This window comes from Gobio gobio (genome assembly GCF_949357685.1).
Source record: "Gobio gobio genome assembly, chromosome: 22".
In the NCBI taxonomy this organism is placed as follows: domain Eukaryota; kingdom Metazoa; phylum Chordata; class Actinopteri; order Cypriniformes; family Gobionidae; genus Gobio; species Gobio gobio.
The window spans coordinates 46,176,285-46,195,811 of record NC_137118.1 but is presented as its reverse complement, the minus strand read 5'-3'; the positions used below and the strand labels follow the sequence as shown (position 1 = coordinate 46,195,811).

The 19,527-nt window shown below is 35.9% G+C and overlaps 1 protein-coding gene across 1 annotated transcript in view; it reads right to left on the bottom strand.

Moving 5' to 3' along the window:
• The window catches only part of cplane1 (ciliogenesis and planar polarity effector 1), a gene marked incomplete at its 5' end in the record, with an annotated part of 107,491 nt that overhangs the window by 19,800 nt on the left and 68,164 nt on the right, over window positions 1-19,527 (bottom strand). The window contains 8 exon segments of the mRNA XM_079803826.1: window positions 393-582; window positions 678-901; window positions 2,292-2,363; window positions 2,441-2,575; window positions 4,186-4,234; window positions 10,466-10,550; window positions 13,397-13,539; window positions 15,955-16,527. Of these exon segments, the coding sequence (XP_079659952.1) occupies window positions 393-582; window positions 678-901; window positions 2,292-2,363; window positions 2,441-2,575; window positions 4,186-4,234; window positions 10,466-10,550; window positions 13,397-13,539; window positions 15,955-16,527 (1,471 nt within the window).

The window sequence follows — 19,527 nt, the reverse complement described above, 5'->3', positions numbered from 1 at the left end:
GTGTGTGTTATATGAAATGATAAAGCATATACTTTGAAGGCAATTTATAATTTTTTAATGAAAAACATTAAGCAAAACTCCTACCCTAAACCAGGCTTTCCCAACTGTGGTTTGTGAGTTGATGAAAAGCTAATAATTAAATCATTAAAATGTCAAATTAACATCAAACAATAAGTGTAAAAATCAAAACAATAGTGCTAAAACACTTACTAAAATAGATTAAATATTTGCTTTGTTTACCTGCAGGACAAGTGTTCATTACCTGACATCAGAGAACCGTGAACATGCAAATGTGCGATTCATTATTTTTGAAAAATATAAATTTTTCAAGTCAAAGGGGTTTGGAGGACAAAAGTGTTTGGGAATTTACTTCATGTAAATGATCAGTGTACCTGGAATCTCTCCAATCAAGTGCTCCGTGTGGATGGGGGCGGAGCTTAAGGCTGGTTTAGGGGCGGGGTTTACGACAGAAGCTGCTAGTAGGTGGAGCGGAGCAGAAGATGGGGGCGATGGAGGCAGACTCTGGAGAAGAGAGTCGTCTGTCAGATCCATCACATTGATGAACCTCCGGCCCTCAGGACTCTACAGAACAAAGAGAGAGTTTCTTCTCAAACACTCCAAACATTATTCATGACATTATGGCTTTTATGATGGTTTTTATTGCGGCGTTTCCCTACGAGATCTGCGTTGGGCTCTGCACGGCTTCTGGTTTCCGGCTGGTCTGATGATCTGTCTTTAGAGAAGCGCAGATTCAGGAACACATCTGGAGGAACGACTGGAGCCACATCTGGAGGAACGACTGGAGCCACATCTGGAGGAACGACTGGAGCCACATCTGGAGGAACGACTGGAGCCACATCTGGAGGAACGACTGGAGCCACATCTGGCCGCCCTCCTTCAGCTGAGAGTCAAACACACATCAGATCAGGGTCAAGGCAAATTTAAGACCTTTATGAATTCAATTTAAGACCTATATCACCCAATAAATAAATCCTACAATGGAAAAAATGACATACAAAGCTCATTTATTTATTTAAATTGAACAAAGTATCAGTAAACTTGCACTTCCCCACAGCTCAATCCCACCAGGATTTTGCAATATATATATACTTTTTTTTTGGTGATTTTTTTTTTGTTCAAAATGACTGTTTTTGTGTTGGTAATTTCCAGACATTTGACAAAAACAACCTCACACACACTCACTCACTCACACACACACACACACACACTCACTCACTCACACACTCACACACACACACACACACACACACACACACACACACACACACACACACACACACACACACACACACACAGGGTTTGTTTTTGTGAAATGTGAGGACATTCCATAGGCGTAATGGTTTTTATACCGTACAAACCGCATTTTCTATCCCCTTATACTGCCCCTGCCCCTAAACCTACCCATCACACACACACACACACACAGGGTTTGTTTTTGTGAAATGTGAGGACATTCCATAGGCGTAATGGTTTTTATACCGTACAAACCGCATTTTCTATCCCCTTATACTGCCCCTGCCCCTAAACCTACCCATCACACACACACACACACACACACACACACACACACACACACACACACACACACACACACACACACACACACACACACACACACACACACACACACACACACACACACACACTCACACTCACACTCACACTCACACACACACACACACACACACACACTCACACACTCAAGCACTGCTGGAGCATTTCAGTGAGCATTAGAGGAAGCGTAAAATTAAGACCTGTTTAAAATGATTTAAGACCTAGAACTCAACACTTCAGCGAATTTAAGACTTTAAGGCCTAAAATTTTGATTTTGACATTTTTTACTTTTTAAGACCCTGTGGAAACCCTGCAGATAATGAGCAGTGGATCACATGCCAACATTTTTTTGTAATTAACCATAATTAATGCATTTATTTTGATGTGTGTGTATGAACATTTACTAGCATAAATATATTTACTGGCTATGAAATAGTATTTTGCATAATTTCCCAGAATTTTTTTTAATTAAAAATGATATCCCATATAATAATAATAATAATAATAATAATAATAATAACAAATATTATAATAAAATAATCTAAATTTAAAATCAAAACTGTAAATATAAATGTTTATATATAATATATATAATATTAATAAGTAATAAAAAAGTTAAGTTCCAGAAACTTTCATTTACTGTCCTAAGGCAAATTTGATTAGAATCTGCTGCATTTTGGACCCTGCGTGAATCAACATTGATCTCATGAACTTACGAGCAGACGGCATGCTGGGAGATGACTGAGGCTGGACAGAACCGTGTTTATCTGTGATGGAGCGAGGCGGCTCTAGAGTAAACGAGAGCAGAGCCTGCATTAGTGAAGTTAAAGTGTGTGACATCAGGTCCTGTGGGCAGAACACACACCCGTGTCAGTGCTTGTCCAGGCGTCCTGGATCTCAGGAGCTGTTTTCTGTGTGGAGGCGAACACATGGAGCTCCGCTGAGGTGGAGTAAACCTGATCCAATAACAGCCGGCCGCTCAGCTCAGAGTCACAGGAGCCTGAAGCACAATCACATGCACATCCACAGGCACTCATTTAATAACTGACTTCAATTATGAAAAACAGCTTCAATAAAATTAAAAATATAAATGTCAGATTACAAATCTTAAACCAAAATAAGAAATGTTGTCTTGGTAACTATCTGAACTAAAATAAAGTTTAAATTGAAGTACTAAAATTACTACAACTGTAAAAATTAATTAAAACTAAATAAAAATATTAAAATGTTTATAAAAATGACAAATGCATAACAAAATGCCTAAAACTGTAATAAAATGAATTAAAACCAAGTAAAAATATTTTGATAAAATAAAAAAAAATACTAAAATGTATAACAAAATGACTAAAACTAAAATAAATAAATAATAAAAATGATAAAAAACATAAATTACTAAACATAAAAACATTAAAACCTTAAATGAATTAAAACTAAATAAAAATATTTTTTTAAAATTAACTTGACAAATACGCATGACAAAATTACTAAAATTAAAGCTGTAATAAAATGAATTAAAACCAAATAAAAAAATATATTTAAAAAAAATTATAAAAATTACAAAAACACATAAAATTAAAACCTTAATAAAATTAATTAAAACTAAATAAAAATATTTACAAATATGACAAATACATAACAAAATTACTAAATCTAAAGCTGTAATAAAATGAATAAAAACTATTTAAATAATAAAAATGATAAAACACATAAAATTAAAACATTAATAAAATGTATTAAAATGAAATAAAAAAAAAAATACATAAAAAACCCCGCATAAAATGACAAACTAAAACCCTAATAAAATTTATTTAAAAAAAAATTAAATGACAAATGCAGAACAAAATTACTGATAAAATGAATTAAAACTAAATAAAAAATATTAAAAAAATAACAAAAATGCATAACAAAATGACTAAAATTAAAGCTGTAATAAAATGATTTTTTTTTAAATAATAAAAATGACAAAAACATTAAATTAAAACCTTAATAAAATTAATTAAAACTAAATAAAAGTTTTTTTATGTATTTAAAAAATTACAAACGCATAAAAAAATTACTAAAACTGTAATAAAATGAATTAAAACTAAATAAAAAATATTAAAAAAATAACAAAAATGCATAACAAAATGACTAAAATTAAAGCTGTAATAAAATGATTTTTTTTTTAAATAATAAAAATTACAAAAACATAAAATTAAAACCGTAATAAAATTAATTAAAACTAAATAAAAGTTTTTTTATGTATTTAAAAAATTACAAACGCATAAAAAAATTACTAAAACTGTAATAAAATGAATTAAAACTAAATAAAAATAAACAAAAAATTTTTTTGATGACAAATGCATAACGAAATTACCAAACCAAAGGAAAACTGTAAATATAATATAAACAAAGGAAAATGTAACTAACTGACATAAAATAAGTTTAAATTGAAGTAATAAAATAACTAAAAACAAACTGAAATAAAAACTAAATATAAAATACTCAAACAAAAAAAACTAACAAAAGCACATAATATTTTTTAAATATAAATAAAAATATTCATATCAATAAATGCAAAATATGAATAAATACTATAATGTTATATAAATAATAATAATAAATAATCACCTAAAGGAATGGAGTAAGCATCATTCTGATCGGGCACATCTTCTGCAGGCTGTCAAAACAGAAGAACATTCAAGATCACATCTCGACTTAAAGCTGCACTATGTAAGTTTTCCGTCCGCTAGAGGTCGTCTGTTCAAAACAAAGGCGTAGTTTGATCATGGGCGTCAGTTTGGTTTGAAATGTGCTGGGGACAGAGACGCATTCAGAAGTGCTGGGTACACTCTAAAAAACTGTACACTCTATCGCACCAAAAATGGTTCTTGGCTCGTAATCATAGGGGAACCTTTTTTAGTGCTATATAGCACCAATTTTGGTGCTTCAGAGGTTCTTCAGAGGTTCTTCAGAGGTTCTTCACCGGTTCTTTGACTAAGGTGCTATATAGCACAGGGTACCCCCAGGATCCTCCAAATGAAATTCAAGGCTTTTTAAGGCCTTTTTAATGCCATTTTAAATGAAATTCAATGCCAACTTCGTACCCATTCTGACAGAAGTATGAGGGGAAAATGTCAAATCTGTATAAATTTTGAACCCTAGAAAATAATTATGTACAAGTAGGCTACTTGAATTAAATACAACATTTTATTTAAATTATCAGTTATATTTAATACATACGCAACAGCGTAACACATTTGATTTGTAATAAACAAATAGATTTGATCTTGGTGTTGAACACTACAGCCTTCGCAGCTCTGCTGCCTTGGTTGCAATTTTTTCGCCCAGGCTCTCAAGTTCTGTCAACTTCTGCTTGTAGCTTCTTCTCAACGCGTTTGACTTTGACTAGGAGGACGTCCCAGGGTTAGGAAGCTTTTTGGTGCTAACAGCCTCAACATACTTCATCATGTCTGGCCAGATGACAAGGGCGATGTCCACAAAAAGGCAAAGCGAAGATTTTGGACTTTGTGAGATTACAGAAATCCTCCCTTCTTGCTGGCACATTGTGAAAAATTGTATGCAGAGCTCTTAGGAACTTCTCCATATGCCAGTCGGTGAATCCACATTTGACAGCATTATGGAGAGTATGCAGGCCACAACTCCCCACCACTGCCAGCTGAGCACCCCCAAAATGCTCTGCATGCTCCTGCTGCAACATCTCAAAAAAACGCCAATTAACATTGGGTCCATCCATAGACACAGAGACCATCTTCCTCAAGTCAAGGTCACATACACACTCCTAAAAGACATGAAAAGCACATTTTAAACAAAGACATTATATAGCCTACATAATAGCTAGTGTGATGGAGGTTGGGGCCTCAAGGTTAAAGGGTTCTGTCTGAGTGGTGAGATACAGGTTCAGACATGCAAACTCACAACTGGTGAAAATGGTGACATGTTTACGAAGTAATTTGTTGTAGGGGGGTCTGGGGAATTATCCCCCATGAGACAATTTTTATGATTTAAACATGTAAATGAAGCATTCTGGTGCTTTCTGACAAGAAAACATTGTGCTTCAAGACATTTCCTTCAAGTAAAAAAATAAACAATAAAACCAATAATTAAAATTTTTTGATATCATATTAATTAAGTTGGGGCCTATCAAGTACAGTACATAACAAAAAAAAAATCTCTCACTGTAAAGTAAACCATAAGGAACCCCAGATGGTACATCATTCTAATATTAAAGGTTAAAAAATATTTATTTGTAAGCTACTTCCATTTAATCACACATAAGGAAGTTTTTATAATAATGTTACAATACATTTTTTATGACATAATATGTTTCTACTTTTTAAATAATGTCTGTCATAAATAAATCAAATTTATTTTGAAGCAATATTCTTCAGACTTTACATACTTAAATCTGCATAATTGTCATTTTTACACCAGGGCGTTATGTACTTTTATAAGGACAGTTTTTAAACCTTACTATATATATGCACTCTCTTTCCTGTCAAATTCTTACATTTGATCAAATTCAGTTTTAATAAGGCTGCCGTTATCAATCAAATTAAGTCATTTACACTGCAAAATTGCAACTGTAATAAATAATTTTATGAGATTGTTTTTTTTTATCATTTGTTTAAACATCAATGATGCCTTTAAACAATAAACCAATTGGTGGCAGCAAGTGACCGTCTTAATAAATGAATCATTGAGTCATTCATTAAAACGATTTGTTCAAAATGCTGAATCATTCAATAACAAAACACAGCACTTTAGTGTTGCTTTTCTTTTGTAACTATTTTCGTCGTTGAAATAGAACAAAACGATATTGCGTCTAAATTGTAAGTGACTACATATTAGCTAGGCTACTTGTTTATTAAACTATACATTCAATGTAACATTTGCAATCGTGATATTATAGAACAGCTCACTTGCTCGTGTTATGTTACTTTACTATATCATATATTATTTATAAATTAAAAAAACTCAACATTTTTAAAATTCATAATAAAAACTTACTTTGAAATGTTTGAGCAAGTCCACCGCCGTTGCATGCCCCATGAACTGCGAGCCGAAGTATCGTGACTGGACGTGGTCTTCCACCCAGTAGCGAATATGAAGGTCCAACTGCTTACTTTTCGTCATCTTATTGAGTCGGCCACGGGTCCCACACACGAGCACACCGACGGGCACGGGTCCGGTTCACCGGGAGCCGCTTTAAACCCCGTGAGGTGAAGCACGAGCAGCGCGAGGCTCACAGCGCGAGCGGGCTGCGGCATTCTCACCCGCAACAACAAAAAATAATTTAAAAAAAGTAACCATAGTAACGGGTGCACGAGCTTTCGCGCTTACTGCTATGACGTTGAGCGCGATGTGCACTCAACATTACGCTGCATGAATTTTTAATTATCCCACACTAGTAACAGTTCATTTTGTTACGGTATGAACTTAATCCTAGGAAGAGTTAAAAAAAATAAAATAAAAAATAAGACCTTTGTAACGAAATCCAAGACTTTGAATACCAAATTCAAGGCTATTAAGGCCTTGATTTTAGATTATCAAATTTAAGACTTTTTCAATGCTTTTAAGACCCCGCGGGTACCCTGATAGCACCTTTGAAGAACCACTGAAGCACCAAAATTGGTGCTATATAGCACTAAAAAAGGTTCCCCTATGATTACGAGCCTTTTTTTTTAGAGTGTACATTTTTTTTTTCTCTTTCGCGCAGGTCATGTTTTGAAAGACAATGTCCTGCAGCTTACTAATGTAAATAAATAAAAATGTCAGATGAGAGACTGCAGGTCTTATAGCCTATCTTACTCACATGCCGACGAAAGCGCCCCGCGAATTCTTTAATATTTTTCATTTTTGCAATTTTTTTTACCACTTCATTATCAGAGTCCCACTGGAGCCCGTGTTTTTTTTATCCTCCCTATTACACATTAGTTACAGCCATTAAAATAGTTCAGTTTTGTTTTTAATGTCAAAGTAGATATATTTCGTTTTGTTTCTTTATTAAGTTAATTTAGAAAAATGTTTAAAGCATTTAATGTTTGTTAAACTAAAGTTTTTGCTTTTTAAAGTGACGACCAAGCGGCCAGCGGCCGACAGTGAGTTAACCCAACACTTTAGTCTCTGAAATCAACACTTGACTTGTCTTGCTTATTAAATCCATAAAAAACACTTAAAGCATCGTAAACGTTTAGTATCACCACCATCACAGTAAAAAGGCATTTTTGCGGTGCGTCTGCAGCAGTCCGGCGATCGTTTCCGTACCGAGTCTATTTTTTGCTGTGCTGCACTGCGGAATTAAAGCGACAGCACATTGTTCGCTTTAAAATAAACATGTACTGACGCGAAAATCTAGTAATTTCACCACATATGCATATAATTTAAAATATAGGCTACTCTGTTTCAAAGTCAACACATGGCTTTTTTTTCTCGCGAGCAAGGAAACGACACCTTACCTGGCATTTAGGTAAAAAAAATTGAAATAATGGAGAGCACGAACGTTCCTGGAGGTGGAAAAACAAAGGTCTTTATGACCTGCTTTTAAAAGGATTTAAAAACGAAAGAAAAGACGAGAGTCGGCTGTTTTTGTATATAGCCTATTGTAAGTTTCTAATTTAAAATATTTATAGGCTATAAGTTATATTTAAATGTTTTGCCACTTGTGTGAGCTAAATCTAAAATATAGGCTATAAATATAAAGTAATGAATTGAATAAAACGTTGTTTAAATGTAGGCTACTACGTTAAAACGTGACATCTATGAAAGTGTAAACAAAGAGAATTGCAATTCTGACAAGCCATGTTCAGTAACAACTTTTGGATTTGAAATAAAAATAAAAAAATGAATAAATGCTGTGTTTGTGGTATACAACCGCGGATCAGTTGCGCGCTGCAAACGCAGCATATATGAAAGCACAACAGCGCGTGCTGCTCCTGCACCGCATACGCACCGCAACACGCACCGCAACACGCACCGCATACGCACTGCAGACGGAGTATGTGTGAAACGGGCGTATGACTGGAAAATTGGCCCGAAGCCCGGCCCTAGGGCGTAAAAAAGTCGGGGCCCGTCGGGCTCGGGCAGAATAGGGCTCGACTTTGAGTAAGGCTGAAAGCATCTTTCTTTTTAATACATTTCTTGAATGTCTCAATTACAGTAGGCCTAGCCTATAGATAATTATGATATTTGTGGCTGCACCGGGGTCCGTCATTACGCTATATCATGAGCGGTCCATGGCACCTGCTACCCATGGCTGTTAAGAACTGTATAGGCTACATCAATCCATTACAACAATTTCGTGTTATGGGCACTGCCACTGATACAGGCAGCGGAAGAGCCTATTTTACGGAGCTTGCTTCTGCTTTTCAAACGTTTTTACAACAAAAGATGTCGTTAAAACGACATAAGATCTCGTTATTATGAGAAAAGATGTAGTTAAAACGACATAAGATATCGTTATTACGACACAATTGAGTGGAAAAAATAATATGTGTGTGTCAGCAATGCTTCACCGCAAAATTGAACTCGAGGTTTAAAAAAAAAAAAAAAAAAAGTGGTGGGTACAAAAGGACTCATGACGAAATCTGGTGGGTACGCGTCCCCCCCGTCCCCCCCGAAATCGACGCCTATGAGTTTGATGACATCACGTTTGAGCGCAGAATCTCGGGTCATGTGATCTTCAGCTCAGAATCGGGACAGGACTCGGGCAGAAATCATGTTGATGATGTGATTATTAACGTTACTGTAGTGAAGCAGAAGCAGGACGAGTGTTGTGGAGCTGAGGAACCGCTGGAGCGATTGTTCATAAGATGAACGCAACACACGCCTCGCGAGCAGCGGGACTTTTATTATGCCACAGTCGCCACTTCCGCTCCTCCGCTCATGAGTGTGAGGTAACGCAGCTCTGCTGATCATATTACACACATCTGAGTGTGTTGATGATGGGATGGCGTTACTCTGCTATGACACTTGTTCACACTGCAGTGAGAGGAAAGCGTTTCTGCAGAATAACACCAGAAACCGAGGGGAACGCGGATATGATGTCATCGACAGGCCACGCCCTCACACGTCCCGGTTCCTCGGGTAAAAGAGCATCTCACCATTTACAAATAGTTGAAACATTTGGGATATTGTAAGCAGTGTTGGGGGAAACGCATTACAAGTAACTTGAGTTACGTAATAATATTACTTTTTCCAAGTAACTAGTAAAGTAACGCATTACTTTTCAAATTTACAAAAAAATATCTGAGTTACTTTTTCAAAAAAGTAATGCAAGTTACTTTTTCACATTAATATAAAATCAGTCAAATGCTTTCAGTCAAAAAATTAAATGTTAAATAAAACAACTATTTTTTGCATAATCTACCTTTACATGTAATTTATCAATGTCTTGCTGCTGACCTTTGATGATAAATTATTAGATTTTTTGTTTTTATTGGTAAAACTTTTTTCTCCTGCATCCTCTTCTAGCATTATCCAGAGCTGCGCCCTCTACTGTTCATGCGTCAATTTGCATTTTTACCTCAGCCTGGGGCTTATTATTTAAATTTTGGTATTAAGAGGTCTTTACCGTTGCACAAAAATATAACTTTTTTGTTATAAACAAAAACAAGCCCAGCCCAGGTGAGAAAAAGTAACGCAAAAGTAACGTAACGCATTACTTTTCTTAAAAAGTAACTAAGTAACTCAATTAGTTACATTTTAAGGGAGTAACGCAATATTGTAATGCATTACTTTTCAAAGTAACTTTCCCCAACACTGATTGTAAGTACTCTGAACAAAATATATAACACTGGCCTAGTGGCTTCTGGATATCTTACTGAAAAAATGTTACATAGTGCAGCTTTAAAGGAGTATTTGAGCATAAATAGAGTTGGGACGCATGTACCTCGTCTGGAGGAATGATGGACTCCTCCAGTCTGAACGTGACTCCAATCCTGTCCTCCTTGTTTTTCTCCTCTCTCCTCTTCCGTCTAAACGAGACAAAGACAGAATATTAGACAGAAAACACAAATCCTCATATGTCCTAAAGCAGGCATGAAAACGGGTTGGGGTGAAAAAGGTGAGAAGGATATTGCTCCCCCGGAAGAACATTTTAAATATTCCATATTTTAAAGCATCAATCTGATGCATTTTGAGATGCTTTTTTTGCCAACCTGGGGAGAGGTTGCATATAATGTGTGCTGGTCAACTAGTCTAAAATTAAGAAACAGTGAAAAACAAAAACTAAGGAACATTGTGTGTACATTTAAGATAGGCTACTTAATTTATTATTCCAATATCCTAATATGATACTAAATACCACAGGGAAAAGGGCTTCTATTTGTGACGTGCTGTCTTTGCATTTGAACATTGTAGGCCTACATTTTAAACAGGACACTCATTAGCTGAATAAATGTTAGCCAGTACAAACATATTTATAGAAAACAGTTGACAATACAGCTTATAATACTTAGAATCCAACAGCTGAGATACGCGCGTCTTCCTCTGCTTGTAAACAAATCTCTTCTGGGTCATGTGTCCGAACGCCGGATCTGCGTCATATTCTCGCGCATGCGTCGTGGAGACACACACGGAAGGGAAGAACAAGCTGGATAAAGGTGTTATTTAGATTTTTTTTGCGCACAAAAACTATTGTCGTCGCATCGTAAAATTATTGTAGAGCCGCTGTGGTGAGATGGACTTTGTAACGACGTTTTTAGTGCCTTTTATGGGTCTTGTGAGTGTAAATGTACTGAATGCCAATGGAGGCCTATCTGAAGCCTTTCTCAGCATCAGATTTACACTAAAATATCTTCATTTGTGTCTGAAGATGAACGGAGGTCTGACGGGTGTCCAACGACATGAGGGTGAGGAATTAATGACAGAATTTTCATTTTTAGGTGAACTAACCCTTTAATGTCGAGCCCTGGCTAAAGGATCTAGAGCTGCCCTGGACTAAAGGATCTAGAGCTGCCCTGGACTAAAGGATCTAGAGCTGCCCTGGACTAAAGGATCTAGAGCTGCCCTGGACTAAAGGATCTAGAGCTGCCCTGGACTAAAGGATCTAGAGCTGCCCTGGACTAAAGGATCTAGAGCTGCCCTGGACTAAAGGATCTAGAGCTGCCCTGGACTAAAGGATCTAGAACTGCCCTGGACTAAAGGATCTAGAGCTGCCCTGGACTAAAGGATCTAGAACTGCCCTGGACTAAAGGATCTAGAACTGCCCTGGACTAAAGGATCTAGAACTGCCCTGGACTAAAGGATCTAGAACTGCCCTGGACTAAAGGATCTAGAACTGCCCTGGACTAAAGGATCTAGAGCTGCCCTGGACTAAAGGATCTAGAGCTGCCCTGGACTAAAGGATCTAGAGCTGCCCTGGACTAAAGGATCTAGAGCTGCCCTGGACTAAAGGATCTAGAGCTGCCCTGGACTAAAGGATCTAGAACTGCCCTGGACTAAAGGATCTAGAGCTGCCCTGGACTAAAGGATCTAGAGCTGCCCTGGACTAAAGGATCTAGAGCTGCCCTGGACTAAAGGATCTAGAACTGCCCTGGACTAAAGGATCTAGAACTGCCCTGGACTAAAGGATCTAGAGCTGCCCTGGACTAAAGGATCTAGAGCTGCCCTGGACTAAAGGATCTAGAGCTGCCCTGGACTAAAGGATCTAGAACTGCCCTGGACTAAAGGATCTAGAGCTGCCCTGGACTAAAGGATCTAGAGCTGCCCTGGACTAAAGGATCTAGAGCTGCCCTGGACTAAAGGATCTAGAGCTGCCCTGGACTAAAGGATCTAGAGCTGCCCTGGACTAAAGGATCTAGAGCTGCCCTGGACTAAAGGATCTAGAGCTGCCCTGGACTAAAGGATCTAGAGCTGCCCTGGACTAAAGGATCTAGAGCTGCCCTGGACTAAAGGATCTAGAGCTGCCCTGGACTAAAGGATCTAGAGCTGCCCTGGACTAAAGGATCTAGAACTGCCCTGGACTAAAGGATCTAGAGCTGCCCTGGACTAAAGGATCTAGAACTGCCCTGGACTAAAGGATCTAGAGCTGCCCTGGACTAAAGGATCTAGAGCTGCCCTGGACTAAAGGATCTAGAGCTGCCCTGGACTAAAGGATCTAGAGCTGCCCTGGACTAAAGGATCTAGAGCTGCCCTGGACTAAAGGATCTAGAGCTGCCCTGGACTAAAGGATCTAGAGCTGCCCTGGACTAAAGGATCTAGAGCTGCCCTGGACTAAAGGATCTAGAACTGCCCTGGACTAAAGGATCTAGAGCTGCCCTGGACTAAAGGATCTAGAGCTGCCCTGGACTAAAGGATCTAGAGCTGCCCTGGACTAAAGGATCTAGAACTGCCCTGGACTAAAGGATCTAGAGCTGCCCTGGACTAAAGGATCTAGAGCTGCCCTGGACTAAAGGATCTAGAGCTGCCCTGGACTAAAGGATCTAGAGCTGCCCTGGACTAAAGGATCTAGAGCTGCCCTGGACTAAAGGATCTAGAGCTGCCCTGGACTAAAGGATCTAGAGCTGCCCTGGACTAAAGGATCTAGAGCTGCCCTGGACTAAAGGATCTAGAGCTGCCCTGGACTAAAGGATCTAGAGCTGCCCTGGACTAAAGGATCTAGAGCTGCCCTGGACTAAATGATCTAGAGCTGCCCTGGACTAAAGGATCTAGAGCTGCCCTGGACTAAAGGATCTAGAGCTGCCCTGGACTAAAGGATCTAGAGCTGCCCTGGACTAAAGGATCTAGAGCTGCCCTGGACTAAAGGATCTAGAGCTGCCCTGGACTAAAGGATCTAGAACTGCCCTGGACTAAATGATCTAGAGTTGCCCTGTGGCGTCACCTCCTGCTGGACGGCCGCTTGTTCTCCGGGACGGTGTCCGTCTTTAAGAGCTGTAGTTTGGTCTCAGTGCCCGTCCATCTCATCAGCTCCTCCAGCGGGATGAGGCGAGGTGTTCGTACAGGAGGAGCGCTGAACCGCAAATCCTACACACACACACACACACACACACACACACACACACACACACACACACACACACACACACACACACACACACACACACACACACACACACACACACACACACACACACACACACACACACACACACACACACACACACACACACACACACACACACACACACACACACACACAAGAATATCTGTGTGTCTAAAATCAATGTTGTTTGGCTGAGACTCAAGTGGATCCGTCTCATTTGCTGGAGTTAATATAATTAAATTGTTTAATGTTAAAGTGAATCTTATGAAAAAAAGAAGACACATCACTTTTTTTTATACCATTTTAAATAAAATATATAAAATTTGAATAAGTTAATTATAAATAAAGTGATGAGTAAATGTGATTGCCGTTCAGAGTAAATCTAAATATCGAAATATATTTAATGAATTCTTACAATTATTATAAAAAATATTATAAAATAATAAATTATGTCAAATGTTTTAATAAATTAATAAATATATGTGATTACTGCCCAGAGCAAAATATAAAAATAAATAAAACAAGAAATTATATTTTGTGTTATTTAAAAATATGTATTATTATTAATATTAAAAAACTATTATAATAAAATGTCATCATTATATACAATTAAAAAGTAATTAATTCTAAGTGAAGAGTAAATGTGATTACTGCTCAGAGTAAAATGTAAAAATAAATAAAACAAGAAATTATATTTTGTATTATTTAAACATGTGTATTATGTATTATTATTTAAGAAATATTATTAGAAAATATTCCCATAATACAAAATTTAAAAAGTGAAGAGTAAATGTGTTTATTGCTCAGAGTAAATAATACAAATAAAAATTAAAAAAGCAAGAAATTACATTTTTAATTATAATAATTATTATTATTAAATATCCGATTATTATGCAAAATTATACATAATTTAATTATAAGTAAAGTGATGGGTGAATGACGTGATTCCTGATCAGAGTGAATAGTAAAAATTAAAAAGAAATAAATTATATTTTATATTATTATTATAAAATCTATTATAAAAATATCCAATTATTATGTAAAATTATAAATATATTATTTATATGTAAAGTGAAGAGAAAATGTGATTCCTGCTCTGAGTGCATTGTAATATAATAGAATAGTAAAAAAATAAATCCTATTTTGTATTATTAATATTATTATTATTATAAAAACGATTGTTATAAAACTCAATTATTTTACAAAATTATAAAAAATTTAAGTAAAGTGATGGGTAAATGACGTGATTCCTGCTCAGAGTGAATAGTAAAAATTAAAAAGAAATAAATTATATTTTATATTATTATTATAAAATCTATTATAAAAATATCCAATTATTATGTAAAATTATAAATATATTATTTATATGTAAAGTGAAGAGAAAATGTGATTCCTGCTCTGAGTGCATTGTAATATAATAGAATAGTAAAAAAATAAATCCTATTTTGTATTATTAATATTATTATTATTATAAAAACGATTGTTATAAAACTCAATTATTTTACAAAATTATAAAAAATTTAAGTAAAGTGATGGGTAAATGACGTGATTCCTGCTCAGAGTGAATAGTAAAAGTAAAAAAGAAATAAATTATATTTTATATTATTATTATTATTATTATTAAAACTATTATAAAAATATCCAATTAGTATGTAAAATTATAAATAAATTATTTATTTATATGTAAAGTGATGAGAAAATTATTTGATCCTTGCTCTGAGTGCATTGTAATATAATAGAATAGTAAAAAAATAATCATATTTTATATTATTAATATTATTATCATTATAAAAACGATTATTATACAAAATTATAAAGGCATTAATTTTAAGTGAACTGAAGAGTAAATGTGATTCCTGCTCAGAGTTAATAGTAAAAGTCAAAAGGAAATAAATTATATATTTTTATTATTATTATTATTATTATTAAAACTATTATAAAAATATCCAATTAGTATGTAAAATTATAAATAAATGATTTATTTATATGTAAAGTGATGAGAAAATTATTTGATTCTTGCCCTGAGTGCATTGTAATATAATAGAATAGTAAAAAAATAAATCATATTTTATATTATTAATATTATTATCATTATAAAAACGATTATTATACAAAATTATAAAGGCATTAATTTTAAGTGAACTGAAGAGTAAATGTGATTCCTGCTCAGAGTGAATAATACAAATCTACAAAAAAACAAGAAATTATAAAAAGATATTAAAAGATATATTAAAAGATATTTTGAATTATATTAATAATTATTATAAAATGTCAGATTATTATGCAAAATTAAAGTAAAGTGATGGGTAAATGACGTGATTCCTGCTCAGAGTGAATAGTAAAAGTCAAAAGGAAATAAATTATTATTATTATTTTTGTTGTGAATGTGGACTCACAGCGGCGGGTGGATCCGGCTCTCTGCGCAGCAGCTGAATTCTGGGATAGTGGCCTGTGGCTGTGACGCCCAGACTGGGCTTTGCCATGATGGATTGTGGGATATGCGGTAACGTCGCAGGTCTCTGGGAATCAGGGTGAAAGCGCAGCAGAGGAAGAGCGGCAGCAGGAGCCGGTCTGTGAGGAGCTGGAGGCAGGCGGAGCGGCTCCTGTGTGTTAGAACGGCTCGAGGGAACGTGTGATGGAGGAGCCACGGATGCTCCGGCTCGGGTCCGGCCTCGGTCCTCCACTCTCCGGACGGATGAGGGCTCACACTGACTCGGGAGGAATGAGGTGAGATCTGGACCCCAGGCATCCTTCACAGGAGGAGGAGATCTCTGAGCCGGAGGAAGCTGCAGAAGTCTGAGGCCGTGTGTTATCGGAGCAGCTCTCGGATGGCCGGTATAACCGGACGCATGCAGGGCCGGGGGATTATTGGCGGTGGTTAGAAGCCCTTGTGACGTCGGGATGAAACTCCTGCCGTGAGACTGACCGTCCTCTGGCCAGTCTGAGCGAATGGTCAACTGCTGAATGTCCTGTGAGAGATACACATGCACACTGTAAAGGTGGCACAGATGTGTGTTCAATGCTCAGAGGTGGACTAAATGCATTTACTCAGCAGTTTTAATTAGGGCTGTAACGATTTGACCAAAAATAAAAACCTCGATTAATTGAACATCTGACCTCGATTACGATTAATGAATGATTATTTTGCTTCTTTTTTTTTTGTTGCCCTCATCAGGGGTGGTAAAAGTACTCAAAAGTTATACTCGAGTAAAAGTATATATACCTAAAAAAAAAATTACTCCAGTAAAAGTAGAAAGTCCTCCATTTAAACATCACTTTAGTAAAAGTACAAAAGTATCAAATTGAAAACATACTCAAGTACCGAAAGTAAAAAGTAAATATTCAAATTAACTGTAAATATCAATAATTTAGCAGATCAATTGTTTTGGGAGTGATATGCAATGCTTTAATTGAACAAATTATAAGATTAGATACTGCAATTAAGAATTTGTTAGATTTGCAATCATAAGAGACAATGATGCACCTTAACACAGTATAGGGGTTGAACTTAAAAAAGTTATGCTCCATAACATTAGCTGCATCAAAAAGAAGATGTGCAAGATACTATTAACTAATTTAAAATTAATTCAAAAGCCATGACCACAATGACATATTACTTAACAATTAGTTAATAGTGATGTGCCTCAAAAAGTGAAGTCATGACATAATGAAACCTTTGCAAAATCGTTATCTAATGATTAATTAAAGCAGACAACTGGATGTTGAAATAAATGGCTTTGACCCATTGTGATAATTAACAGATTAATTTACATTTATTAATTAATATAATATGTTATTAGGGAATTAATACATTGTCATATTTAATTAATAGAAATGCATGTATTACTTAACCTATTAATCATATATAATGTTCATTAGTTGCTGATGCAGTGATCATTAATAAATGATTTGGTTCTTCATGAGTCACACATTAACTCATGATCATCTGTGCATTAGTTATGCATGAATTAATGCATAGTAGTGCACACGTATTGTAAAGTGTTACAGATGCTTTCATAGTGTGCCGCGAAAGAAAAAAGTTTGGGAAACACTGAGCTAACGTTAGTGTGGCAAACCTAGTCAGCTTTTCCAAGTCTAGCCCCGACTGGATCATCCATGACCGATTGACAGCATGCAGGGAGATAACCAGCTTACTAGCTTGATTCTCTCCTGCACCCACGTTTTTTTGTTGGTTTGGAAAGCAAGTGTAATAAATACTTGGAGCGGGCATGGGGAAATGTATTGGAGTAAAAAGTAAACTTTGGCTTTAATATTGTAGTGGAGTAAGAGTGAAAGTAGATGCAAATAAAACATACTCAAGTAAAGTACAGATCCCCGAAAAAAATACTTAAGTAATGTAACAAAGTATTTTTACTTCATTACTTACCACCTCTGGCCCTCATAAGGTTTTTGAGTAAGTTCCTGATAAGGTTTGTACTGTAAATATTTTCTACTATTAAAAGGTGGTATACTTGAAGGAAACGGTTCACTTTCAGCTGTTATTGTCTATGGGGCAGATTTCTGTTTGTTGTACATCAGATACAGATACATTAACACACAGGCCTACATCACATTTATCTGAATGCATCAATGAGAGAGTGATTGTGTGTGTGAATTACTCTTACCGTCTCTATTCATTATGAAGCTGTGGTGTGTACTAGACATGTGCCGGTAATACGATATACCGCAATAATGAACATGCACAATATTGTTATCGTGGGCACTTCAAAATACAGTGAATCATTTTTTATTACGAATTATTCAGATTTTTAGAATGAATTTTAAGAATACTTTACCCATCAACCGTTTAAAATGAAAAACAGGTCAAAGAGGAACGCGCTGATGTAAATAGACCGTGCATGAGCCGAGCTCATGGCGGAATGAGGAGACGCTGAAGTGCACATTCACTCTTCGACAGCAGAGGGCGCTGACGCAACAGCAGAAATGCAGCCGTTTCCCCAGTAATCACATAACCTAATACATAATACTTAAAGACTTAAGGCTATTCATTTTCAAACTTGCATTTTATATTTTAATCTGGACTAAATTACATGCCCTAGATATTGTTTGAATATGTTCTGACTGTTGTTCAATCACACACTTTACAATAAGGCTCCAGTATTTAACATTAGTTCCTTCATTAACAAACTGACAATGAAAAATACTTCTAAAGCATGTATTAATCTTAGTTAAATGTACATTTCAGCATACCTATTGTTCTTTATAATTCTTTTGCACTTTAATCTGTTTTAAATATTTGTTTACTTTATACATTTTTGTGTATTGATTTATTGTATTTAAATGTTTGGTTCTTTTGTTATAAGAAAGTGATTTAACCTGTTATAGTATGACAACACTTTTTTTGCAACTTATTTCAATATCGTGATAATACCGTATACCGTGATAAAAGCTTCAGCAATTAATCGCAACATGAAAATTTGATACCGGCACATGCCTAGTTTTATCTCTAAAAACAGATTAGCTTATAACGCTAGTATATGGGGCATAGAATAAGTCAAATTAAATCGCTAGTTAATACCACTAACAAGGCTCAAAATAGCCTCACACTAACACGGTAGCCTAATGAGGGTCCCTACATGCAAACCGAAGCATTGAGAACTTTGTATGTGTACAAACAGTTTAATAAGAAGCTACTTTATAAAGTATTCAACATGTTCAAAATAAGCGGCTTCTCCCGCAGATACGGAAGTGACTTAAACTGCAGTTCATGGACTGGCCACTAGAGACAGACTCCAGAAGGAGCAGAATCTCATTGAGCTCATGTTAAAATGGCCAACTTTACAGCAGAAGAACACATGTTTACAGTCTGGGACAAACTGTGCTTTTGGTCTATACGGCTAATTTTGCCCTTCATGACGACTGTGAGGGGGTGAATTATTTTATAACTCATTTGTTTACATTATATAAAGCACTAAAGTTCTGCATAATTAAGGCCGTGGCCACTTTGA